Raw genomic sequence first — 24,265 nt, forward strand, 5'->3', positions numbered from 1 at the left:
TCGAAGGAATGTGTCGCGGGTTTGTGTCTGAATGACACGTTTCTGTGGATCCGTACACAAACACTTACAGAACACACACACGCAGGAACACACACAGAAACACACACACTCACACACACACTTCAACCACAGCCCCTCTTATCAGCAGCATACATGTTGTTCCGGGGGAAGGAACAGTTACATAAACACACACTGCCTTCCTCCTGTGTGAGACACAAACACTGGGAGAGATGCTTGGTGAAGCGTGTGTGTTTTGGAAGAGAAAGTCCAAATCCAGTACTTCCCAGACTCTCTCATCACAGCACTGCCTCTCTAAATTTAGAGCTATCCTACAAATGTGCTCAATGGAGGGTGCCAGTCCTAGACTTCTCCTTGCCTGATACAGACGTATTACAGAGCCTTCGCAACTACCCAGACCATACAGCCCCAGAGACGCTTCCCACCACCACCCCCACCCCTCTAGATGAGGCTGTAATAGACAGCTCGACGAACCCACCCCCACCCCCGCCAACCTGCCTGCCGGCCGGCCTGCCCCTCCCAGGACGAGGCTGTAATAGACAGCTCGTGGAGGAGGAGGCCAAAGATCTCCTCTGGTTCCTCAGGCTCACACTGGTTACTGATTACAGTCATCATGGCTGCTCCCTCCTTGCCATCCTGCCATCTGTACATAGCTACAGGAAGGAGGGCGGGAGGGAGGGAGGGAGGGCAGGAGTGAGAAGCAGGTGGAGGACGAGAACAGACCCTCGTCTTACGGTATGTCTCTCGTCTCCAGTCCTCCCTCTCCTACGCACAGGTTCATTGGCTCTTCAATGATCCTGTAGGTTCTTCTTTATACTGTTCAGTCTCTTCCTATTTTCCTTTTAAAATCCTGTAAGCACTCTAGCAAGTTTACGGGGCTCGCCCTGTAAGACTTATCTCCCTCTAATTTTCTCTCTGACACCCACCCACACACACCCACACAGACACACACCCACACACACACACACACACACACATGCACATGAGTCTCAGGAGAAAGGTAGTGGAGCGTTACACGCAGTAGGATGGAAGGGATGTGTTTAGGCATGCAGACAGGAACAACAGTGACCTTTAGATGGAGATTTACAGGTCAGTCAGCAGCAAATACTGCTGCACAAGTGTGGATCTGAGGTAGCGCGCACACACACACACACACACACACACTGACATTTAAAGGAGCAGCTGTGTTGGTGGTAAACAAGGCTTTCAGCAGAAGACAGTGTTCAGTGCTTTAACTCAACGCTGTGATGTGGTCTGGTCAAAAGTCAGGCTCCACTTTGTGTGTGGCTGTGTGTGTGTGTGTCCATGCCAGTGTGTGTGTGTGTGTGTGTATGTGTGTATCAGTGTCTGTATAGCCATGCCAGTGTGTGTGGCTGTGTGTGTGTGTGTGTGTCCATGCCAGTGTGTGGCTGTGTGTGTATCTGTGTGTGTATTCATAGCAATGTGTATCACGGTATCAGTGACTGTATATCCATGCCATTGTGTGGGTCTGTGGCTGTGTGTACGCGTGTATCAGTGTGTGTGTGTGTATCCGTGCCAAAGTGTGTGTTCAGGCCAGCTCGAGCCTCCAGGATGCATCCTAAGCAGAGCATATGGAGGGAGGAGGGAGCCAGGGGCGTGTTTGTCCCTGCAGCACTGTCCTGAATGCACCCGTCTGCTCAGTGAGAGATGGGCCTCTCTCTGGTCGTCTGCCTCCGCAGGGACGCGCACACACCCACCCAACCACACACCCCCACACACACACAGATCTGTGACCCATGCCAGCCCACCTATTGGTTTGCACAATGCCCGTCATTTGTTTCTGAGAATGTGTTGTCCCTGTTCTTTTTCTTCTCTCCCTCTCTCCCGCTCTCTTTCGGCCGCCCTCCCTTTCTCCCTCCTCCATCTCCGTTCCTCTCTTTCTCTTCCCCTGTCCATCTCGGAGGGATTTGATTGCAGTTGTGTTTAGTTTGGCACACGGCCCATCCTGCAGTGCTGCCGGCACCTGGTGTCCCGGTTGAGAAGGGGAAGTTGTTTGTTTGCTTACGTGTGTGTTTGTGCGTGTGCGCGTGTGTGTTCCTCACATGGACCAATGTAGGATAGGGTAAAGCTTGTCGGCGGTTTCCTGTCTTGGGAAAGGCATGTTACAGCCATACCAACAGAGACAGAGAGAGTTAGAGTGTGAGAGAGAGAGAGAGAGAGAGAGAGAGAGAGAGAGAGAGAGAGAGAGAGAGAGAGAGAGAGAGAGAGAGAGAGAGAGAGAGAGAGAGAGAGAGAGAGAGAGAGAGAGAGAGAGAGAGAGAGAGAGAGAGAGAGAGAGAGAGAGAGAGAGAGAGAGAGAGAGAGAGAGAGAGAGAGAGAGAGAGAGAGAGAGAGAGAGAGAGAGAGAGAGAGAGAGAGAGAGAGAGAGAGAGAGAGAGAGAGAGAGAGAGAGAGAGAGAGAGAGACTTGACAAGATGACAAGAAGAGATGGAGGGATGGACTCCGATGGAGCGGAGCAGTTCTCCTCTCTCTGGCGGAATCAGAGCGTATCACATGATCAGTGGTGTGTGAGAGTACACTATTCTCGGCTTAACTAACTCACTGTTTGCCTCCATCAGTGTGAAACAGCAACAGCAACAACTACAGACCCCTTCCACACACACACACACACACACACTAGCATAACACACAGGCATTCACATCCAAGTATAGTGTACCAACCCCTTTCTGTGAAGCTGTCAGACTGGTTCAGCCTCTGACATTATCCGTAGATATTATTATTGCTCAAATACTGTGCTGCTCCCCAGTTGGCTCAACTTGGGCTGTACAGAACTGCTGAGGTTTCCAGAAGAATCCTGCAGTTCTGAACCGGAAAGTAACCTCCCCAACCATGTCTTCTCTTTCTTCGTCTCTCTCTCTCTCCTTATATTCTCTCTCATCTCTCTTCCTTTCTATCTCTTCCTCTGTGGTAATGAGATCTCAGGAGACACGGTGTTAAGCCTCGTGGCCTTCCAGAACGTCGGCTCATCTCTGCCACCGCAGACGACCACGGACCCACCTGAGCCCCTGAGCAGAACACACAGAACCTCTCTCCCTCTCTCTCTCTCTCTCTCTCTCTCTCTCTCTCTCTCTCTCTCTCTCTCTCTCTCTCTCTCTCTCTCTCTCTCTCTCTATCTCTCTCTCTCTCCCTCTCTCTCACTCCCTCGTCTTTCCTTCCCTGCTTTGGTCCACGTAGGAGCTGGGAGGGCGTGGCGGTGGAGGTTGGTGAACGAGAAGAGACATTGAGACATCTCTTCTACCCCTCCATCCTCCCCCTTCCCCACTCCCCCCCCTCCATACCCCCCCTCCATCCTCCCCCTCCCCCCCCCTCCATCCTCCCCCTCCCCCCCCTCCATCCTCCCCCCCCTCCATCTCCCCCCTCCATCCTCCCCCTCCCCCCCCTCCATCCTCCCCCCCCCTCCATCTCCCCCCTCCATCCTCCCCCCCCCCCCCTCCATCCCCCCCCCCCTCCATCCTCACCCTCCCCCCCCCTCCATCCCCCCCCTCCATCCTCCCCCTCCCCCCCCTCCATCCTCCCCCCCCCTCCATCTCCCCCCTCCATCCTCCCCCCCCCCCCCTCCATCCTCCCCCCCCCTCCATCCTCACCCTCCCCCCCCCTCCATCCCCCCCCTCCATCCTCCCCCTCCCCCCCCTCCATCCTCCCCCCCCCTCCATCTCCCCCCTCCATCCTCCCCCCCCCCCCTACATCCTCCCCCTCCCATCCCCCACTGCGTGCCCAGTCCCCCTGCGTGGTCCAGGTGTGTGTGTCCCCCTCCTCAGGGAGGCTGCTCAGAGCTGATCTGTCGTCTGACCCCGGCCCTGCGGTCAGCTCTTTAATAAAGGGCAGATGAGCTCAGCTGAAAGTGCTTTGTTTCCATCCCGCAGCAGGGCTCCACCAATACTGATGGAGGAGCCAGGATCCACAGAGTCCTAATTGGCAGCAGATGCCAGCAGATCAAGCCTGGACTCCAGTCTGGAATACTATGACTGCTCTGTTCCATATTAAGCCTCCTCCAGTGATCACGTCTGTCTGTGTGCGCGCGCATTTCCTGCATTTCCTTGTCACCGCGTGTTTGTCTGCGCGAGTCCCGCATCGATGCGACGTGTGTCATCTCCGCTCCCACCTGCACTTGTGTCGACCCTCTCCTCTCCATTCCTCCTTCCCTCTCCGCCTCGGCCCGTCCATCCGCCCCCCTCCTTCCGTCCACCCATAGCCCCGCCATGCCTCAGGGAGGATATGTGTCACCCAGCCTGTCGATCAGCCCACACAGGTACAGCACCTCGCTCTCTGTACCGCAACTTCCGGTGACTAGCTGCAGCCACCCAGCCTGTCGGTGTGTGGGTCCACGCACACTCACCGCAGACAGGGCAACCGAGCGGAGAGACCAGCCGTCGGCGAATCAGGCATCGGCAAAACGTAGCTGTGTGTTGGGTGTGGGGAGGGCTGGAAGGAGGGCGGGGAGAGAGGGGGTGGGAGGGAGGAAGACGGGGATGGAGAGAGGGAGAGCTCGTGGGCACTGCGTAAAGGTAGTCATCGAGGAGGGGTCCAGGCCTCCCGTTTGTTGTGGCAACGTTTGAGAGGTGGAGAAGTGCCCCGTTTATTGTGGACACGTCTTTAAACACACACAAACACACTGCAGTGTAGGGACCTCACCTTAACTAGGAACTAGATGGGTGTGTTTACTGTGTGTGTGTGTGGGTGCGCGCGTGTGTGTGTGTGTGTGTGTGTGTGGGGGGGAGGGGAGGAGGCATCCCACGCGAGCAGGGCTAAGCTAGGGGTCACACATCCCTGAGGAGCAGTCATGTCTAGAACAGAGTGTTCTGACGGCCCAAATGGACTAGAACTCTTCTGTGCATTCTGCAGGCAGCACAGTAGAGTGTGTTTCTCCCTCTCTCTCTCTCTCTCTCTCTCTCTCTCTCTCTCTCTCTCTCTCTCTCTCTCTCTCTCTCTCTCTCTCTCTCTCTCTCTGTCTCTCTCTCTCTTTCCCTCTTGCTTTCTCTCTCTCTCACCGTGCTATGTTTCATGCTTGCTGACAGAACGTTCATAAACTGTAAATCTCATTAGATCTGCATGCTGCACATGGTGACATCTGGCATACTGGCCCTCTGGTTCCCTCTTCAAGTCCTAGCTACACACACACACACACACACACTCACACTCATGATAGACAGAAAGAAAGGATACCACAAAATATAGGCCGACAGGCAGACACACCGATAGACAGACACGTCGTCAGACACGCGCCTTGAGATAGACAGTGTGCTTAAAAGGACCGTTTGCCATTTGTTACATCATCGTTCGGATTCCTAAACAGAAGCTATGACTCATCCTGTCAGCCCCATTAGACACCGACACAAAATGGTGCTGTGATCTAGCTGGATTATAAAGCTATTAAAACACAATGCCCAGCTCCAAATATTATGATTTCTCAATTGTGTGTGTTCGCGTCAAGTGCATGCTATCAATGAACACTTCTACAGTACCCCAGCCACCCTAACTGACGACAGAATAATATGATTTGCTGAGGGAATGAGAAGCTCGGAGATGTGTTTTGTTCACGGGGCTTGTATTGCAGAAAATGAAAAGCACGTTTTTTTCAATGCATTTTATTCTAAGTGGTGAAAGTGAGTCGTTTCTCCTAAGATGAAAAACCCCTCCATATGAAACGATCTTTCAGCGGCAGGCTGGAGAGTCTGGAGGTGTGTTAAAACATTGAGCTGCCCATGCACACTGCAGGGCAGGAAGCAGCGTCATGGCAACGGTGGAGTCTGCAGCGGTTCCCATTCGGCTTGTCTAAAGAGCTCAGAGGTTGATCTTTCCTCTACTCCCCCCAGGTTCTGAATGGAGTGAGACGCCGTCAGTTTGGGTTTGCAGGATATCCCCCCCCTTCTCTGGGATGCCTTTTCGTCTTTGTAAACAAAGTCTTGGCTTTGAAGCCACACACACACACACACACACACGCACACGCACACACACAGCTCCTCAGCCCCTCTCTGTGTTTTACAATGACACATTTCCTTTGGGCTCCCTCTCGGTCGATCATCCGTTGTTTCCGCTCCTCAGGGGTCTAATCTGCGGAGCACCGCGCCTCCCCCTCTACCCGCATGTTACCAACGGTGTCCTTTCTCCCCCTGTCCTGCAGATGGCGCTCCCCTGAGTGAGCTGTCGTGGCCCTCGTCGCTGGCGGTGGTGGCTGTCTCCTTCTCTGGCCTCTTCACCTTCGTCTTCCTCATGTTGGCCTGCCTCTGCTGCAAGAAGGGGGACATTGGCTTCAAGGTGAGCGCGCCAGCGCCCTCTGCTGACGCTCCGGTCACACTGAGGACAAGACACGGGGCCCCCCTGTGGTTCTTCTGGTCCACAGAGAGCCTGTGTATGATCTGCTGTGTGGTTCTATACTGTTTGAGGGCAGCCCGAGTGGATTTCATTGACTTTGAACTAGAAGCGGGAAAAATCCACGGTACGCCGTCTCGTTTTGGTTCGAGTCTTACTTTGGGTTACGGGGGTTCACTGTTCAGCGTAACGCTGTCCGCTATGACAGGAAATTCTCCTTCTCGCATTATTCGTTGTGATACTGAAACCTAGTGTTGTCAGTGTGTCTTTTTCTTTTCGGTTCGTGTTTTGCAAACGGTAGCAGGCAGCTGCCCTTGGCTTGGTCGAGATGGACTGGGTCCAGGCCTGGGTCCTGAACACAGGGGAATGACACAGACAGCCAGCCTATGGAAATGTGTGTGAGAGGTTCGATAATGGGACATACATTCCCAGCCTACAGATTCAGGGCACACAAGAGGCTGCTTTGTGAGGAGGGTGAAGGTCTGTGCTCTCTCTCTCTCTCTCTCTGTCTCTCTCTCTCTCTCTCTCTCTCTCTCTCTCTCTCTCTCTCTCTCTCTCTCTCTCTGTATCTCTCTCTTTATCCTTCTCTATATTTCTTGAAACTCCATTTCTGTCTCTGTTTCTGGAATCGTTCTCTCTTTCACCGAAATGCAGGCATGTAGAAAGGCAAACAGGCAGGCAGGCCGGCATATGGCCAGCCAGGCTGGCAGGACTGAAGGCTGGTATAGCAGAGGGGCTGAAGGCCCCCACGGTTCCTTACGTTCTAGAACGTGATGACAGTGTAAAGCAGACCACCTCGGCGTGTTCGTTCAGGGAGCCGTGCTCGCGTGTTGAGAGTCCGCTCTGTGGCTCACGGTTTCTGCCGAGCGATCCGAGACGGGAAATGTGGGAGGGAGAGAGGCAGAGATGGTCACTGATAATGAGGACAGCGCCAAGCACACGCTGTCAACTACTGGACTGTGTGTGTGTGTGTGTGTGCGTGTGTGTATGTCCTTGTTCACTCCAGATAACTAGGGGCTCATTAAGTGAGAATGCATTTGAACGACCTTCAGGAAGAGTCCGAAAGAAGATGTCTGCTTTCTGCTCGAATGCTTTTCCCCCTGAAAAAGGCTAACGGCATAAGGTCGGGTGAATCATCCATGTTTGAGAGTGATATGCCAGCGTGTCTCTCTGTGTGTGTGTGTGTGTGTGTGTGTGTGAGGGAGCGCTTGTTCCACTGGTTCAGACTACCACGGACTATGCACATGTTCTCAGTCGCAGGGAGTGATGTCATGAGCACAGAATGTGAAAGCCTACACAGACCCCCCTCGACCCCCGCGGCCCCTCCCCACCCCAACCCTCTCGCCCCACTCCTCTGTGGTAATGCTCCTCATATTTTACCCCCGCCACCCACCCCACCCGCCGGCCGGAGGAATGCCAAGGGGGCTGGCTCTGGTGTGAACGCCCTGCAGAGGCAGACCGGCGGGGCAGCTGCTCACATGCGCACACTCCATGCGGCTCGCTCCGCGTCCCACCCGGGCGTTTCCACCTGGAACCATGGGTAGAGACCGTGACGAGAACACGGGCGGGCCCGGTGGAACAGCCCAGGTGACTCACTGCGTGAGGAGAGCCAGGGGCGGGGTTAGCCTCCCGCTCTCTGGAGGGGGCTCAGGAGAGGGCATGGGGGGAACGTGTGGCGACAGCTTGGGGGACCGGCTGAGTGTGATGGATCCGTGTGGACGATCCTCTCCCCTCGTCACTGACCAACCGGGAGGACTCTGGCCAGGTAAGACCCGCCTCTCTCACCAGGTTGGGGACTCTCAAGGGTCCGGGAGGAGAGACGAGACGGAGATCAGACGCTCGGCCTGACCTCGCTCGAGTTTCTGCCGGAGAAAGAACGTTTTGCTACATGTGGTGTTTTGATGCACAACTGTATTCGAAAGAGCTCTGCATGTTGCCCAGCTTTAGAGCTTAGCCAGGCTCTTAACCAGCCGGCGCGTCAAGACGTTCAACGGAGCACTTGACGACAGGTGCATTAGCCTGCGACCGTTGACGATACCGCACCAGTGCACCTCCAAAGACTTCATTATTTTTCTCCACTCTCCTCACCCTGCGGAACGTGTGTGTGTGTGTTTGTGTGTTTGTGTGTATTAAGTGCTTCATAAAGAGTAGTTTCTCTGGGGAAGGCGGAATGCTGACTCACAGCCAAATGCTTTCTTTCACTCCACGTACTCTCAGCAGACAAGCAGGTGGTTCTCCTGAATGAGGAACACATGCCTCTCACTCTGTGAAATGTCTTCACACAGTTCTCCCCTCCCCTTCCTCTCCTCCCCCTCCTCCCCTTCCCCTCCTCCCCTCTCCTCCACCCTCCCCTCTCCTCCCCTCTCCTCCCCCTCCTCCCTCCTCCCATGTTAGCAGAGGCTAACATTGCCATCCATTCCACCCCACAAACCCCCTTGTCCAAGCAGGTGGGATTGATAGGGCCTGCTGCAGACTGGACACACAGATTCAACAGCCTTAAACAGTTGGGAGGCAGAATCAGGAGACTTTTCGACTGCTGCTGATGTGGTTGTAGATGTCCCGCTTTAGACTGTGCATTCTGGTTGAGATGATGAATAAAGCCTATACGCGCTTGTGCGTCTACCCCATGCAAATGTCACTGTTAATATATTTACATCTTTACCCGAATGAGAAGAGCCTGAAGGAAATTGTTTGTGTGTGTGTGTGTGTGTGTGTCTGCGTGTGTCGAGAGGAGGCTTAAACCCCGATGTCTGGATGAGCCAGCTCAGCTGCATCATGTTATTTAAAGCCTCTGTGTATGTGCTTGTTTTCTTGTGCTCGTGTGTGTATGTGTGTGTGTGTTTGTGCTGCACCACTGCTTCCCAGAGAGAGCAAAACCCACGTGAGGGAGACTCCATGCAGGGCCATGTGTAGTCCAGGGCCCGGGCCTGGAGAGGCTGGGGAGAGATTGGAATGGCATGGAACAGTCTGGAACAGCAAGGGGGGGGGGGGGGGGGGAAGCTGGGGAGGAAGAGGCGGGGGGGGGGGGGTCTCAGGGAAAAGGCAGAGGGAGAGGAGGTCAGGGTTTTCCACTCCTCCCATCCATCCCACTCTGGGAAAAGAAGAGAGAGAGAGAGAGAGAGAGAGAGAGAGAGAGAGAGAGAGAGAGAGAGAGAGAGAGAGAGAGAGCAGCATCTGCAGCTGTAGCTGAAATAAATCTGTATGTTCCGCATGGCTGCCAGTTCCTATTCTCCCCCTCTTTCTCAGTATCTCTTTCATTTTCTTTGTCTCTTCTCTACTTCTCTCCTGCTCTCTCACTCTCTCTGTCTCTCTCTGTCTCTCTCTGTCTCTCTCTCTCTCTCTCTCTCTCTCTCTCTCTCTCTCTCCCTCTCCTTCTCTATTGTTTGTCTCCTCTCATCCCCCCTTCTCTCTCTCTCTCTCTCCCTCTCTTTTTCTTTTGTCTGTCTCCTCTCACCCCCCCCTCTCTCTCTCTCTCTCTCTCTGTCTCTCTCTCAGCTCTCTTTGGCCTCCACCCTGTGCCCCCCCCCCTTCTCTCCTAGCCTATGTCTCCATGTTATCTCTCTGCTCAGCACTGGGGAGTTTTTTTTACCTCCATCTTTTCCTCTGTCTCTGGCCCACAGTATCTCCCTCTACTTGGCCTTGTTCGTCTGTGATTTGGTAGCATGTGCTGATGACCTCCAGACTGCGCCAGAGAGTGTGTACCCCAGGAAAGTGCTCATGTCACAGGGCTGATCTCACTGAGACGTCATCCCTACCAAAAAGCTATGAGATGTGGATGTTGGCGCGTTAGCGCGTTAGCGCGTTAGCTCGTACAACGCTTCCAATGTCTTTGCTCTGAAAATGGAAAGCATGCTGTGTTTGTGTGGGCGCTCTCGTCTCTACACACTATGCAAACGAGGCACCGTTTATGACTATGTATGCCGTGTGGGTGGTAATGTACGGAGGGGCTTGTCTGACAGACCTTTGTTTCGGTCTGTGGGCGTAAGTAGCGAGCTAATCACGCGGTGTCGTCTGTCTCCCTCCAATAGGAGTTTGAGAACACCGAGGGGGAGGAGTACCAGGGGGACTTCTCCATCCTGGCCTCGCCCTCCTCCCAGAATGGACCGGAAGTCTACATCCTCCCCCTCACCGAGGTCTCCCTCCCTGTCTCCAAACAGCCCGGCAGATCCAGTAAGACCCTTTCCTCTCCTCCTCTCCTCCTCTCCTCTCCTTCTCCTCTCCTCTTTCCTTTCCTTCTCTTTCCTCTCCTCTTTCCTTCCTTCCTTCCTTCCTTCCTTTCTTTCCTTTCTTTCCTCCTCCTGCCGTGCCTCTCACGTCACCTCACCCATGCTTCTCACTCAGGAGATTGTCTTCACACGGTTCGTTCTCCTCTCCTTCACAGACACTGAGAATGTGAGAGCCATTTTGCTCCTGTCCGCCTAATCGGATGCAGTAGTGTTAATTCAGTCCTCGTGACACTGGTTTCATCAGTTCAGGGAGACGGTGTTTATCATGAGGACTAATGGAGGAAGTTCAGGCAGGAGGAGGCAGGGGGGAGGCAGGAGGAGGCAGGAGGGGTCTCACCCCGTCATCTGCTGAGTGGGAGGTGCTCACCGCTGAGAAGGAAGGAAGATTCCACACTCAGTCATTCACACTCACTCTCTCACTCACTCACTGTCTCACTCTTTTTGGAGTAGCTGCGGTTTACTAAGCTGTACCTGGGAGAGAAGATCGGCTGTTGGCTGCATGCTGCGCTCCGAAAGGGGGAGGTGGGGGTGGGCACACACGCACCCAAACTCCCCTCTTCTTCCCGGGTCTTACTCATGTGTGTGTGTGCGTGTGTGAGAGTGAGTCAGATCCTGCACGCTCACAATAACTCCCCCCCCCCGCATGACTCACCGCCGGCTCTGCCCTGTGCCCGAGGGGGGGGTGAGACAGGGTCCACAGTCCCAGGATGTAGGCATCGATCCTGATTGGACAAGCCCGCATCAGGCTAGCAGCCAATGGCTTCCCTCCCTTCTGTCCTCCGTAGCTACGGCCCTGTGATTGGTCCAGGTGTTGCAGGGCGAGGAAGGGAGAGATGGGGAGAGGAGAAAGGGTTGCATAGAGCATGTTTTCTCTCTCTCTCTGTCTCCTCTGTTTCTTCATCCTGCTTTCCCCTTTCAATATACTGTGTTGGACATACAGCTGCAGACATGGATTCAACACATGATTTCCCCCAGTCTCCCTCTGCCTGCCCTGTCCTCGGGACACATAACATAACATGCAAATGTAGTCGCGGCATAGAATACATTTCATTTATCAAATACAAAAAAGTAGGATGATGTTACGATTGCACCTGTCAAGGTTGAAGAGTGACTACGTCTAAAGGATTGTCCCAGCTCTGTCATTTCAGTGTTTCTCAACATGCATACAAATGATGTCTTTGCAAATATTTCGAACCTTCACTTTCCATACTGGAGGAATTAACTGCCAACTGCCCCTCTATGAACACAATACAAATTTTGAGTTTTCAACCCCATTCCCGCTATGTAAATACCATATCCATATTAATGTGTGACATATTACAAACCAAGCACATACCACATATGATTTTCAATGATTTCTCTACTTCTTTTACAAGGATTAAAAAGAATGACCGAAAACACAAAGAGCTAAAAACCTCCATACTCTGTACAAAGGTACAGTCTCTGTGTGTCAATTGTGTGTGTGTGTGTGTGTGTGTGTCATACCAGCAGCCCACTGCCCCTGCGTCCTCCGGCTGTTCAGTGAATGCCAGAAGTGGGAGAAGAACGCACAATCCCAGATTCCTGACTGGGAGGGACAAAACAGACCAGTCCAGTCTTCCCGTAGAGGGAGGAAAGAGGCGCGTCTGTCCTCCTGCCTGGGGGGGGGGAGTGGGGTGGGGGAGGGGGAGTGTTGTTGTCACCGTGACAACCTCTGCCCAGCGGCGCAGTGGGCCCAAAGAATGGGCCTTGTGTGTGTGTGTGTCCGTGCGCCTGGGTGTGTGTGCTCGTGTTTGGTGTGCGTCGGGTACCAGGCTCTGTGGAGTGTGGACCGACACACAATAGCGGCGATTTAAGCTTTGTGGGGAGGGAACAGAGTGAGACTCTGAGAGCCAGCGCCGGGGATGGCTGAGGCACCCGTGGAACGCCATCGCGGAGGACTGCATTATGGGTAGAACACAGGGAGGGGTCTGTGTGACAGAGAGGGATAGCAAGGAGGGGGGCGGGGGGCGGGGGGTGGGGGGGGTGGGGGGGGGCTGGGGGGGGGGCGCATGCACGGGGACCTGGGAGGAGACAGAGAGGGGTTGGAGGGGAGGGGGGGGGTCGCGGGTATGACAGGAGCCTTTCTGCCACTGACAGAGTAGTGTTTGTGGAGGCCTCGGAGCAGAGGAATGCTGCTGTCCCACCCCGGTGACAGAAGGTCATTATGTGGCTCTTGTGTCACTGCTGCTTGTCTTCAGGCTCCACACGGAGCCGGCGTGCCAGACGCCACACCACGGACATGCGTGACGGACCCCAGCCGTGGTCATACGTGAGCCAGGACAACGGAGGCAGCTGCCAGAGAACGCAGGAGCCCAAGACTCGGGGGAAACGTTTTTTCCCTCAAGGCGACCTGAGGGGCCGAGTCTTAAGTTGAGCCGCAGGAGTTTGGGTGTGCGAGGAGCGTCAGGGAGAGAGAGAGAGAGCGAAGGGGGAGAGAGAGTTCTGGAGGAGGCTGCGTGCGTCCCAGTGTGAGGATGTGTCCAGTCCGGGCTGGGGGGAGGCTGGGGGAGCGGGCCAGCTTGTTCAGCTGTGTGGGGGCTCCCAGGGTTCAACCCTGCAGAGACGTGGACTCTCTCACCCACACTGGGGCCGGGGCCAGGCTCCCTCTCTCCGGGCTCCCTCTGTTCTCACGCTCTGCCCCGCCACCACCGGCGCCCGCTCCGACAGGACCGCCGCGCGGCTGCTCCTCCTCCGCCTTCGCCGTTGTCCTCCCCGGTCCTCATCGACCCCCGTCGGTGAATCATGAGGATTCGTGGAGGTACGATGTTGCTCTGCTCAGTGCTCCGCTTTTCTCAGGGGCAGATCGTGAAAGGGGGCTCGAGGGGGGAAGGCGTCGTTATCTGGAAGTGTTGGATTGGAGTCGGTTTTGTATGGGAATCGTGCATGGCTGCGTTCTGCCTAGTCGCAGGTCACAAGGTTCCGCGAGTCAGGAAACCGTTTCCTCAGCTCTGCTTCATAGAGGACATGTACATGTTCCTACCCCGTGGGCGTCTTTTAAGTATTGCTCCGTTCAGTTTATTGTTTTGTCTTTCGCTCTATGTGTCCCCTCTCTCGGTCTGTTTCTTCTATGCTCTGCCTGTGGCACTTTTATTTCTTCTGCACTTCTGTTTCCATTTGTCTATTTCTTAAAATATGCTGACAAGCCACACATACTATTCTAGTATCGGGCTACTGTCTGACCCAGTCTGACCTATTTTCTCCTCCGAAAGCCACTGTCTTTCTTACTGTCGACATGTAAATGTTCGGTATATCTCTCGTTCTAATTCCAACCTCTGTCTCCGTCCTTCGTCTCTCTCTTTGTCTCTCCCCCCCCCCTCTCTCTCTCTCTCTCTCTCTCTCTCTTTCTCTCTCTCCCCCCCTCTCTCTCTCTCTCTCTCTCTCTGTTTTCACTCCCTAGTCCAGCTGTTGAAGTCCTCCAACCTTGGCCGCCATAGCCTGCTCTATCTGAAGGAGATTGGCCATGGCTGGTTTGGCAAGGTGAGCTGTTCTCAGTCTTCACCGTCTTTGGCCGTGCCTGCTGTTCCAGTCTGATGCGTGGCCACTGGAATGTGTATTTAATGTGGTGCTAATCTGTACGCGGCCAGGCTAATCGAATACTGTACAATTCACACTGGTTGGCGGACGAGTGAACGGGTGCGATTGATGCCACGGTGAATTCCACCCAATCTGCATGCTTTAGCCCCTCTGTCTCCTCTTTCACTCGCTTTCTCGCTTTCTTTTTCTCGCTTTCACACGCTCGTCCTTTTGTGCTCTTTCTTGATTGTGTGCGTGTGTGTGTCCCAGGTTCTGCTGGGGGAGGTGAATGCGGGTGTGAGTACCACCCAGGTGGTGGTCAAGGAGCTGAAGTCCAGTGCCAGTGTCCAGGACCAGATGCAGTTCCTGGAGGAGGCCCAGCCCTACCGGTCAGAACACTTGCCCCTCTCTCTCTCTCTTCCCTCGGTGTGCACCAACACACCAGCAGCCGTGCAAATAGAGCGAAAGTGCGGACGGATAACGGACGGACGGCCATAGGGAGCCAGCCCCCTTTTCTGTGTTTTCCCAAATTCCGCGAGTGCAGTCAGTGTGAGCGTGGAGCGTGTGTATGAAGGATGTATGCTGCCCCTCTGTGCTACAGGGCCCTCCAGCACCCCGCCCTCCTGCAGTGTCTGGCCCAGTGCACCGAGGTCACGCCCTACCTGCTGGTCATGGAGTTCTGCCCCCTGGTAAGCATACGGACTTCATGTTAAACTGAATACTTACATGTCATGTTATGTCAGGTTGCTATGCGTTGTCTTGTCCCAAGAACTTCAGTGCCCAGTCGGACAATAAAAGACTTGAACTTAATTTATGCATTTACATTTAGTCATTTTGCAGACGCTCTTTTCCAGAGCGACTTTTAGAAAGTACAGGGACATTCCCCCCCCCCCCCCCCGAGACAAGTAGGGTAAAGTGCCTTGCCCAAGGACAAAATATAATTCGCCACGGCCAGGAATACTGGCAACCGTCTGATTACTCGCCCGGTTCCCTAACCGCTCAGCCACCTGACTCCTCCTGAATGGTATCCCTGGCACAGGATGGACAGATATAAGACTGGTCCAGAGAGGGAGAGGGTGTGAGATGTTCTGCTGAAAGGGGGGCGTGTTTCTGATCCCACCTCTGCCTGCAGGGGGACCTGAAGAGCCACCTGCGCAGCTGCCGGGCGGCCGAAGCCGTCACGCCCGACCCCCTGATCCTGCAGCGGATGGCGTGTGAGATCGCCTCGGGCCTGCTGCACCTGCATAAATACAACTTCATCCACAGGTAGGCTCGACCGCGGGGCTCGGCGGCTGGGGGCTGTCTGGCCTCGTGTGCGGGGGGGGGGATCTTCTCGTCCACAGCTGTCCCGCTGGAGGGCCTGGTGCTGTGCGGCTCTGTGCTCCCCCTGCTGGTGTCTCCTGGTAACAACATCCTGGTGCTGCCTGAGTGGCTGTCACAGACTCCAGCATCAGTGATTTTGTTGCCGGGGGAGGACCCCTCTCTCTCGCTCTGTCTCTCTCGACTCGGGTTGTTGCCGTGACACCCAATCAATGTCTGCTGAGCTGATGAGTCCCAGGTGGCTGGTGGCCGGAGGTTAGATCAACAAACAATGAGTAGTATCCATCCCTCTCTTGCTCTCTCTCTTTCTCTCTCTCCTTCTCTCAATCACCCATGTGCCTTCTCTCTGCTTTCTGGAAAGAACAATTGTGAAATTCAACTGGGCTTACCCAATAATGTCACAATGATGCACAATAATGTCTGGACATGTGTGGCTGACGGTAAATTGCTCCATAGAAACAATTTTTTTTAACGCCACAAAAATGTCTTGTTTCTTGTCAATTCTGCTTTGTGTGGTTTTGCTGCACCGCGGCATATGTCTCAACCCATTCCTCCTGTCCTGACCCCACAGTGACCTGGCCTTACGAAACTGCCTGCTGACCGCCGACATGAGTGTCAAGATAGGCGACTACGGCCTCTCTCACAGCAGATACAAGGTACTGTGCGAGTGAGTCAGCACAAACCCACTTCCTATAAGGAAGCATGTGACCTAGTCACATGACCTCCAGCCTGACTGTGTGTGTTGTGGCTCGGCCCCCTCAGGAGGACTACTTGGTGACCCCAGACCAGATCTGGGTGCCTCTGCGTTGGATCTCCCCGGAGCTCATCGATGAAGTCCATGGAAACCTGCTCGTGGTGGACCAGACCAAGACCAGCAATGTTTGGTGAGCTCAGCTCCGGGGACTGGGATGGTATGAAATGGCATTCATTCAGCACTTAGAAGGATGTCTTAAAAGGGTGGTTTTATGTTATATGGTTTAACCACACTGAGCCTGCTACCTAGAACCACAATGCATTAGGGCTACGTTTTTGCTTCATGTCGATGTTTGTCTCAGGATGTGTGTGACCTGTGTGCCTACTCTCTCTAGGACCCTGGGAGTGACGATCTGGGAGCTGTTTGAGCTTGGGAACCAGCCGTACAGACACTACTCTGACAGACAGGTGCTGACCTACGCTGTGAAGGAACAGCAGCTCAAACTGCCCAAGCCCCTGCTCAAAGTCCCCCTGGCTGATCGCTGGTGAGTCTCACACACACACGCGCACACAATTACCATCCACACATCAAACAAAGCTAACGATGGACCAATTTCTATCTTCTCACTAACCGATCAATGTCTTTAAAAGGTAGCACATTTAATTGTCATTAGTCTTTACCCTTTACAAAATCAATATCTTTTTGATGTTGCCGTATCAATCTGCTGTAGCAATATTTCTGCAATCTCTCAAGACCAAGTGGTCGATAACCCCCTTTTTGTGGTCTACTTGGCATGCCCTATAAACAAGACACCTCATTTATCCTTCCTTGGATAGCTGCCAAATATTGTTATTTTTCTTGAACACATTCCTCATTTAGTCAGGCTCAGCCTTTAGTGCAGAGACACACACATTTACTCTCAGACACACTCACACACGTTCACTCACACACACACACACGCACACACTCCCCGTTGCCAACCAATTGTAACATCTGCACCTGTCTTTTCGAGTTTTCAAGAGAGTTATAGCTGAATCAGACCAAACCGCTGACGAATGAATTCCTTCTCAAATACATCACCAACTATCTGTCCCTAAACCCCTTCTGTAGAAACGGATGCTTCATTGCAATGAAAAACAGCCCACTGTTCTCATCATTCCTGCTCTTGATTTATTATGAAACGAATGGATTGTTACAGTCTCTGTTCCTCGTTCTCTCCCCACCCCTCTCTTTCTTTCTTTCTTTCTTTCTTTCTTTCTTTCTCTCTCTCTCTCTCTCTCTCTCTCTCTCTCTCTCTCTCTCTCTCTCTCTCTCTCTCTCTCTCTCTCTCTCTCTCTCTCTCTCTCTCTCTCTCTCTCTCTCTCTCTCTCTCTCTCTCTCTCTCTCTCTCTCTCTCTCTCTCTCTCTCTCTCTCTCTCTCTCTCTCTCTCTCTCTCTCTCTCTCTCTCTCTCTCTCTCTCTCTCTCTCTCTCTCTCTCTCTCTCTCTCTCTCTCTCTCTCTCTCTCTCTCTCTCTCTCTCTCTCTCTCTCTCTCTCTCTCTCTCTCTCTCTCTCTCTCTCTCTCTCTCTCTCTCTCTCTCTCTCTCTCTCTCTCTCTCTCTCTCTCTCTCTCTCTCTCTCTCTCTCTCTCTCTCTCTCTCTCTCTCTCTCTCTCTCTCTCTCTCTCTCTCTCTCTCTCTCTCTCTCTCTCTCTCTCTCTCTCTCTCTCTCTCTCTCTCTCTTGGTCTCTGTCTCTCCTCCATGTCCAGGTATGAGGTGATGCAGTTCTGCTGGCTGCAGCCGGAGCAGAGGCCCAGCACCGAGGAGGTCCACCTTCTGCTCACCTACCTGTGTGCCAAGGGTGCCAGCGAGGCGGAGGAGGACTTTGAACAGCGCTGGAACTCCCTGAGGCCCAACTTGCTGGGCAGCACCTCCCACAGCGCCCCGGCCCCAGCCCCAGCCCCGGCCCTCACCCCCACCGCGGCCCCGGACCTAGCCCAGGCCCAGGCAGTGGAGCTGGCCTCCTCCGCCTCCTCCTCCTTCCCACTTCTGGAGCACTTCTCCTCCGACAGCTTCCACTCTGACACCGGGGACGACATCCTGACAGTCACAGAGACCAGCCGGGGCCTCAACTTTGAATACAAGTGGGAGCAGGCCAGAGCAGAGCAGCTCTACTGTTCCTCCTCCACCAGCGGACCACTGGGCCAGGGCAACCCCCACTACCAGGACATCTACTACCCCATCACGGGCGGCACCTCGGGGGCCCGCAAGGCCTCCGCCTCTCCCTCCTACTACGAGTCAGACCCCCCGGGGGTGGTCCCGGTGCTGAGCGCCCACAGCCCTTCAGTCGGCAGCGAGTACTACATCCGCATTGAGGAGCCTGTCGAGTGCAACATCGACCTGGACGACAGCGTGGTGGACTACAGCCCGGGCCTGGAGGCTAGCCACGCTAGCGTCTCCACAGGCGGCAGGTCAGGCCCCCCAGCAGGCCAGCCCAGCGCCTTCTGGTCCTCAGCAGAGAGGGGGAAGCCCAGTGCCTATGACTCAGATGCCAGCCCCACCGTCTCTCTCACCATGGAGCCTCTGCTCAGACAGGCGTCCACCAGCAGCCCGGAGGAGCTAGGCCGCTCCCACCACCACTACTTCTCCCCCAGTCACGGAGACAGCCCCTACTGTGAACGCTCTCCCACCAATCGTCCGGGTCGCCGCTCCCAGGAGGACACACCCTCAGCCTCGCAGCAGAGCTTTCTTCATCCAATAGGGAGGCTGGAGACCCCGCGGGGCGTTCCCCAGCCCGTCAGCAGCCCCAGCTTAGGCTACTGTGACCCCTACCTCGAGGCTAACCAGGGCACCCTGTCAGCCAGGAGCATGGTTAGCGATAGCTACTGCGACATGATAGGCCCCCTTAGAAAGAACCTACCCATCGCTAACCACATTAGCATCGACGTAGAGACGGGGGATGGTCTCCTAGTGGGCCGGAGGAGGGGTGGCGACACGTTCGGCGACAGTGACCTGTTCTCTGAAGTGGAGGCCACCAACTGGACATCGAACCACTCTGCTAACAACAACAGTCTGACCTGGGAAGGCAGGCAGACGGGCTTCAGCCAGGACAGCTATTTTGACCTGCATTGCACCACACTGTCCTCGTCCACAACAGACTCTTGGCCCACATCTACAGCCGGTTCCACCAGTCCGTTCTTCAGCGCCCGATCTTTCAGCGCCCTGGAGACCACGGGAGGAGAGAGTTCCTCCACGAGCAGATCCGACGAGTTCGGCTCTTATATTCACCTCTGCCACGAAGGGAGCCGAGAAGCGACATTGTCCGGCAGCGACACCTCAGCCACGCACCGACACAATATCGACTCTCTATCCGGCTCTGTAGTGCGGAACGTTCACCCGAAAGCTGGGTTCAAGGAGGGCTCCTCTATAGTGTCTGCAGAGGGCGCCAGTAAAAAGCCGTCCACGTTCGCAGGAGAGAGACTGTCCTCGGAGCCCCAAAGAATCCCCGAGGCCGGCTACGTCAAGTCCCCATCCGCCTACATGGACACTCACACGGGCGCCGTGTCCGACAAGCTGAGAGCGAACATCTGGGAGGTGCCCTCCCTCATGAAAGACGTGACGGTTCCAGGAGCGATATCCAGTGGCCTGGAGGAGAGGAGGCCGGGCCAGTCGGAAGGGTCCGAGGCCGGCAGAGGGCTGGACAGCGGGATGGAGACGGGGGTCATCATGGTGGACGTGGGTGACTGCAGCGACGAGGACGACGACATCACTTCGGGGATCTACGCCGACTTCCCCCTGGACTACATGGAGAGGGACGATGACCTCGGGCCCCTGCAGAACCCCGTGGGCACCCCCGACTCTGTGGACACCATGACCCTGTCCTGCTCGGTGGCCAGCCCCTGTGAGGAGGCGTTCAGCCCGGACGCCTTCAACACCTCCATCCTGCCCAAGTCCCTGGACAGCGGCTACGACACGGAGAACAACGAGTCTCCGGAGTTCATCCTGAAGGAGCACGGAGGAGACACCCGGGAGGGCGAGGGGAGCCCGTCTGGGCAAGGGGAGGAGCCAGAGCTGGTCCTGCAGGTGGACCTGGACCAGGGCCTCTCTGTCTGCACCTCCAGCGGACCTGAGCTGCAGCTGAAGAGCCTGACGGACAAGGGCCGCTACAGAGACTCGGCCTACTTCTCTGATGCAGAGAATGAGAAAAGTCCCCGAGATGAAGGCAGCAACTTCTTCACAGGTTCCGGTGACCAGAGCTTCTTGAGGTATGCTGGGAAACAAAGTTCCTCAAAGAAACCAGGCTCCAAACCGACGATTGAAACGCGGGATCCTTACCACCTAGCGAACCAGAGAAACAACAAAGCCGGCGTGCTTTTGGTCCTGTCTGAACCAGATCCCTCCACCACCTCTCCCTCCTCCGTCCCCGGCCTCTCCATGCTCGCCCCCTTCCCCCCAGAGATGGGGGGCTGCCTGACCAAGGAGTCGTCCCCGGACGACGGCTTGGGCCTGGAGACCGAGAACTCAGGGGAGGACCCCATCTCGGAGTGTAGCTCCACCCTCGTCTCCGAGCCGTCCTCCACAGTCCAGGAGGGCTCCGCCAATCACGGCCAGGAGAACAGAGGGTCAGACGACTACTCCCCTGTCCAATCCCTGGGTTCGGACTCCACCATCGTTGACTACGGAGAGGAAGTCTCCAAGGAGAGGGAAGATGGAGAGGGCTCCACCGAGGAGGAGGAGGAAGACTTCCCAGAGTTCAATCATGTGGAGGAAGAGGAGCAGATGGGAAGGAAGCCCACAAGGGAAGAAGAGGAGGAGGACGAGGAGGAAGAGCGCTACGGTTCTCAGGCGGGGTTCGTCGAGGACCAGAACGGCTCCATGGAGATGCTGACGTCCTCGTGCTCCTTCCTGGCGCTGTGCGGGGAGGAGGCGAGGAGGGCGCCCCTGGAGGAGGCCGAGGACGACTCGGACGACAGCGAGTCGGACGAGGAGCTGAGGACCTACAGCCTGCAGGAGGAGGAGGAGAGCGAGGAGAGCGAGGAGGACTTCCTCTCCGTGCCGGTGGTGGTGAGCGACCGGAGCGGCAACCGCCACCTGCGCAGCCTCCTGAAGATGCCCACGCTGCTCAGCCAGTCGTTCTGCGACGAGCTCGACAGGAAGAAGAAAGCCGTGTCCTTCTTCGACGACGTCACCGTGTTCCTCTTCGACCAGGTTAGTTGTCAGGTGGCGCTCGTCGACGTTCGCGAAGGGCTCATCGCCCTCACGGGATCGAGTGGCAGAATGGGAAAGTATGTGTGACTTCATGAAATGTGATGCTGAAAAATGTGTTCCCGTCTGTCCGGCCTACAGGAGAGTCCGACCGGGGAGCTGGCGGAATATTCCTTCCCCCCAGGAGCAGCAGGAGCAGAGTCCAGTGGCCAGACCTTAGTGGGGGACATGCCCCTGCCACAGCCTCAGCTCCAGCCCTTGCCCTCCCCCCCCCAGGAGAGCGTCAATGCCTCAGAAGACTTAGACGGCAACGCCTCTGAAGAGAGTAAGACAAAAGACACAATGGAGGGACACGTATACCATTGTACATACTAACTAGAAAAACCAGGTCCTCAGTCCAACTCATAAACACGTTCCTGACTGCACGTTGTCATTCCTTTGTCCGACTCATGCACACTGAACTGCGTCTATCTTCCCCTGTTGGATTGACTCTCTTCGGGTGTCCAGGTGGCCGCTTCGAGTGGGAGGAGGACTTCCCCTTGGTGCCCAGCCCCTCCGCGGAGGAGCCCGTCCCCAACCTGGGGTCCGACCCTGTCCCCGTCCCCGCCGCCAAGGCCCCCGAGGACAAGCCGGCCGCGGCGGCCTTCTCCCGCTTCAGCGTGTCCCGCTTCTCCATCACCCACGTGTCCGACTCGGACATGGACTCAGCTGGAGGTCGGTGCTGCTCGCACGGAGAGCTTGCCTACAAGCAGTCACCACACACTGGTTTGTCCATCTTTTGCGTACAGTAAACAATTGGAAGTGATTGGCTAACTGAGGTCGATATCCCTCCTCCACAGGAAGTGAGAACGGAGAGAGGGAGTGACTCGGCCTGATCGCCCTGGTTGCTCCTTCGCAACCCAGGTTGGCTACGACTTCGTCGGAGTATTCCACGAGTATTCGACGACTTCTCCAGAGTATCATTTCTATCGACACGGGGTCTCCTGATCTTGTTGACCCCTTATGAGACAATGCCTCATTATGGTAGCAAAACATCCTTAACCTTCTGTCCTTTGTTTCTTAAAGACAGATAGATAAATAATAGTATGAAGAGGATAACAGTGAAGTGAAGACAAAAACGAAATTATATGATATAATGAAACAAGATATCCATGTATTAGAGTTCTAACATGTATGATAATTGTAACTTATTTGCTCAATTTAGCATCCAATTCCATTGGTGACATTTTTAGGCGAAATGGAAAAGACAATAATTGGTTAGGATGCTGGGGTCATTGCTGCTTTCCTCATTGGCTGCCTTGGTCCATCTGCTTGCTCATTGGTAGAATCTTCTTAAAGACCGTTAAAGCTCTGTTTGGGCCAATGAACGAAGGAGGAGGATGTTCGCACAAGATGCTGGTGTCAGTGTCCAAAGACGATGAGCCCCACCCTATCAGAGACAGGTAAGGTAGGAGAGGGTAGGTGTGGGTGCTCTGATTGACTTTGCCTCCAGAATATTCCGTGAGCATCCTTTCCCCACCCCACAGGATGTTGGGGGTGGTGTCACACACCATTCAAATGTTCTAGGATGGCCCTTGCAACAAAATAGATGTAGTTCAGTGGAGGGGAACCAGTTTCTCCCAGATCGTTTTCCTCTCAGGCTGATGATGGCATCTGTGACTCTTAAAGCACTTCTTGTGACAAGGCCCAAGAAGGTGTATGTGAACTTAACTGTGCAGTTCCTCGTCGCCTCCTCTTGGTGCCACTGGTCAACCAATTCCAGTTTGTGTCCCTCTACTCAATAAGCTATCACACAGCTTTGCTCATGCACCGTTTCATTCATTTGACCAACGATAGAATTACTTGAAGAGATGTGAATGTGGGTGAATGTGAATAACGGGAACCCCTTGAAATGTTTTAGTGCCAGATCGCCCTTCGATTCAATACAGTGGTGTCATGTCAACATCAGAACTGTGATTGTTAATGGTATAACTCCATTACCTTTGTCTATCTACTATCTGATGTCTATTGCATAATATGTATCCGATCGCACTTACGATGGGTACAGAGGTGTTGAAAACAAAAATAGGTCAAATTTAGACATAGTACACCTATTGTATGAATGTTAGCAACATGTAGCAGGTAGATGGACTTGGTTTTACTACTGCAGTATTGACTGACCGCCCCTTCCTCCTCTCAATCCGGACAAGATCAAAGTGCCAATTCTGTGTCCTCTCAGCCTGCCTTTGAAGTTCTCCAAGAAGGGACTGCCACGCTGGTATTTTTGTATGAACATTTCGAAACGAAACCGAGGATGGAGGATAGTACTCTCTGATATTTGCCAAAGAGATATTACAAAGCCCATGGGTTAGGTGGAAGATGGAGAGGAGGAGAAGAGGGGTTGTCCATGCACCAGTAGTAACATCATGGCTATATTTGAACCCCTCCCCCACTCTGTCATGGCTGTTGTGCTCTTCCAAACAAATAAATACAACCAGTTGTTTTTTTTCTTGCGTCTTTGACTTATTTACGGATATTGGATGTATTTCATATTTTTCAAAGTGATCACTTTTGAATTAAGATAAGCCACTGTTCCCGCAAATAAAGGACTCGACAAAGAGAATATCCGGTGTTGCATCCATTGATTTTATTTCATGGGTGTGCACTTCCTGTACAGCGCAGATATAAACACAAACAGCACGCTGGACAAAGTGAGAAAATATAAAACAGTATAAAATGCATTTGCTAACCCTGCAGAACCTGTCGAATCCTATCCTCAGGCCTACAATATCTACTGTATACGCCTCTTTCAGCCATAAAGGATGTATGAACTCATTTGGTCGGTTTCTCTGTAGCTCTTGCGAACACTCATTCGTAGCCATTATCTCCAATTTGTGACCAATTTGAAACCTAGCAGTGTCCTCGGGTTTGTTACAAAGATGATGATTGATTGATTACATGATTACACTTCTAACATTC

At 54.2% G+C, this 24,265-nt stretch overlaps 1 protein-coding gene across 1 annotated transcript; it reads left to right on the forward strand.

Moving 5' to 3' along the window:
• Positions 1-5,679: 5,679 nt before the first annotated feature.
• On the forward strand, positions 5,680-23,794 carry aatka (apoptosis-associated tyrosine kinase a). The gene is made up of 15 exons (XM_084676827.1): positions 5,680-5,718; positions 5,854-5,865; positions 6,083-6,295; positions 10,378-10,519; positions 13,994-14,073; positions 14,380-14,498; positions 14,711-14,798; positions 15,242-15,375; positions 16,001-16,085; positions 16,192-16,313; positions 16,518-16,667; positions 17,872-21,310; positions 21,449-21,632; positions 21,815-22,021; positions 22,147-23,794. The coding sequence occupies exons 1-15, from the start codon at positions 5,680-5,682 to the stop codon at positions 22,170-22,172; spliced, it is 5,040 nt and encodes a 1,679-aa protein (XP_084532953.1). The 3' UTR covers positions 22,173-23,794.
• The last annotated feature ends 471 nt before the right edge of the window (positions 23,795-24,265 follow it).

This window comes from Hypomesus nipponensis, chromosome 17 (assembly GCF_054491055.1).
Source record: "Hypomesus nipponensis isolate SF chromosome 17, ASM5449105v1, whole genome shotgun sequence".
Lineage (NCBI taxonomy): Eukaryota > Metazoa > Chordata > Actinopteri > Osmeriformes > Osmeridae > Hypomesus > Hypomesus nipponensis.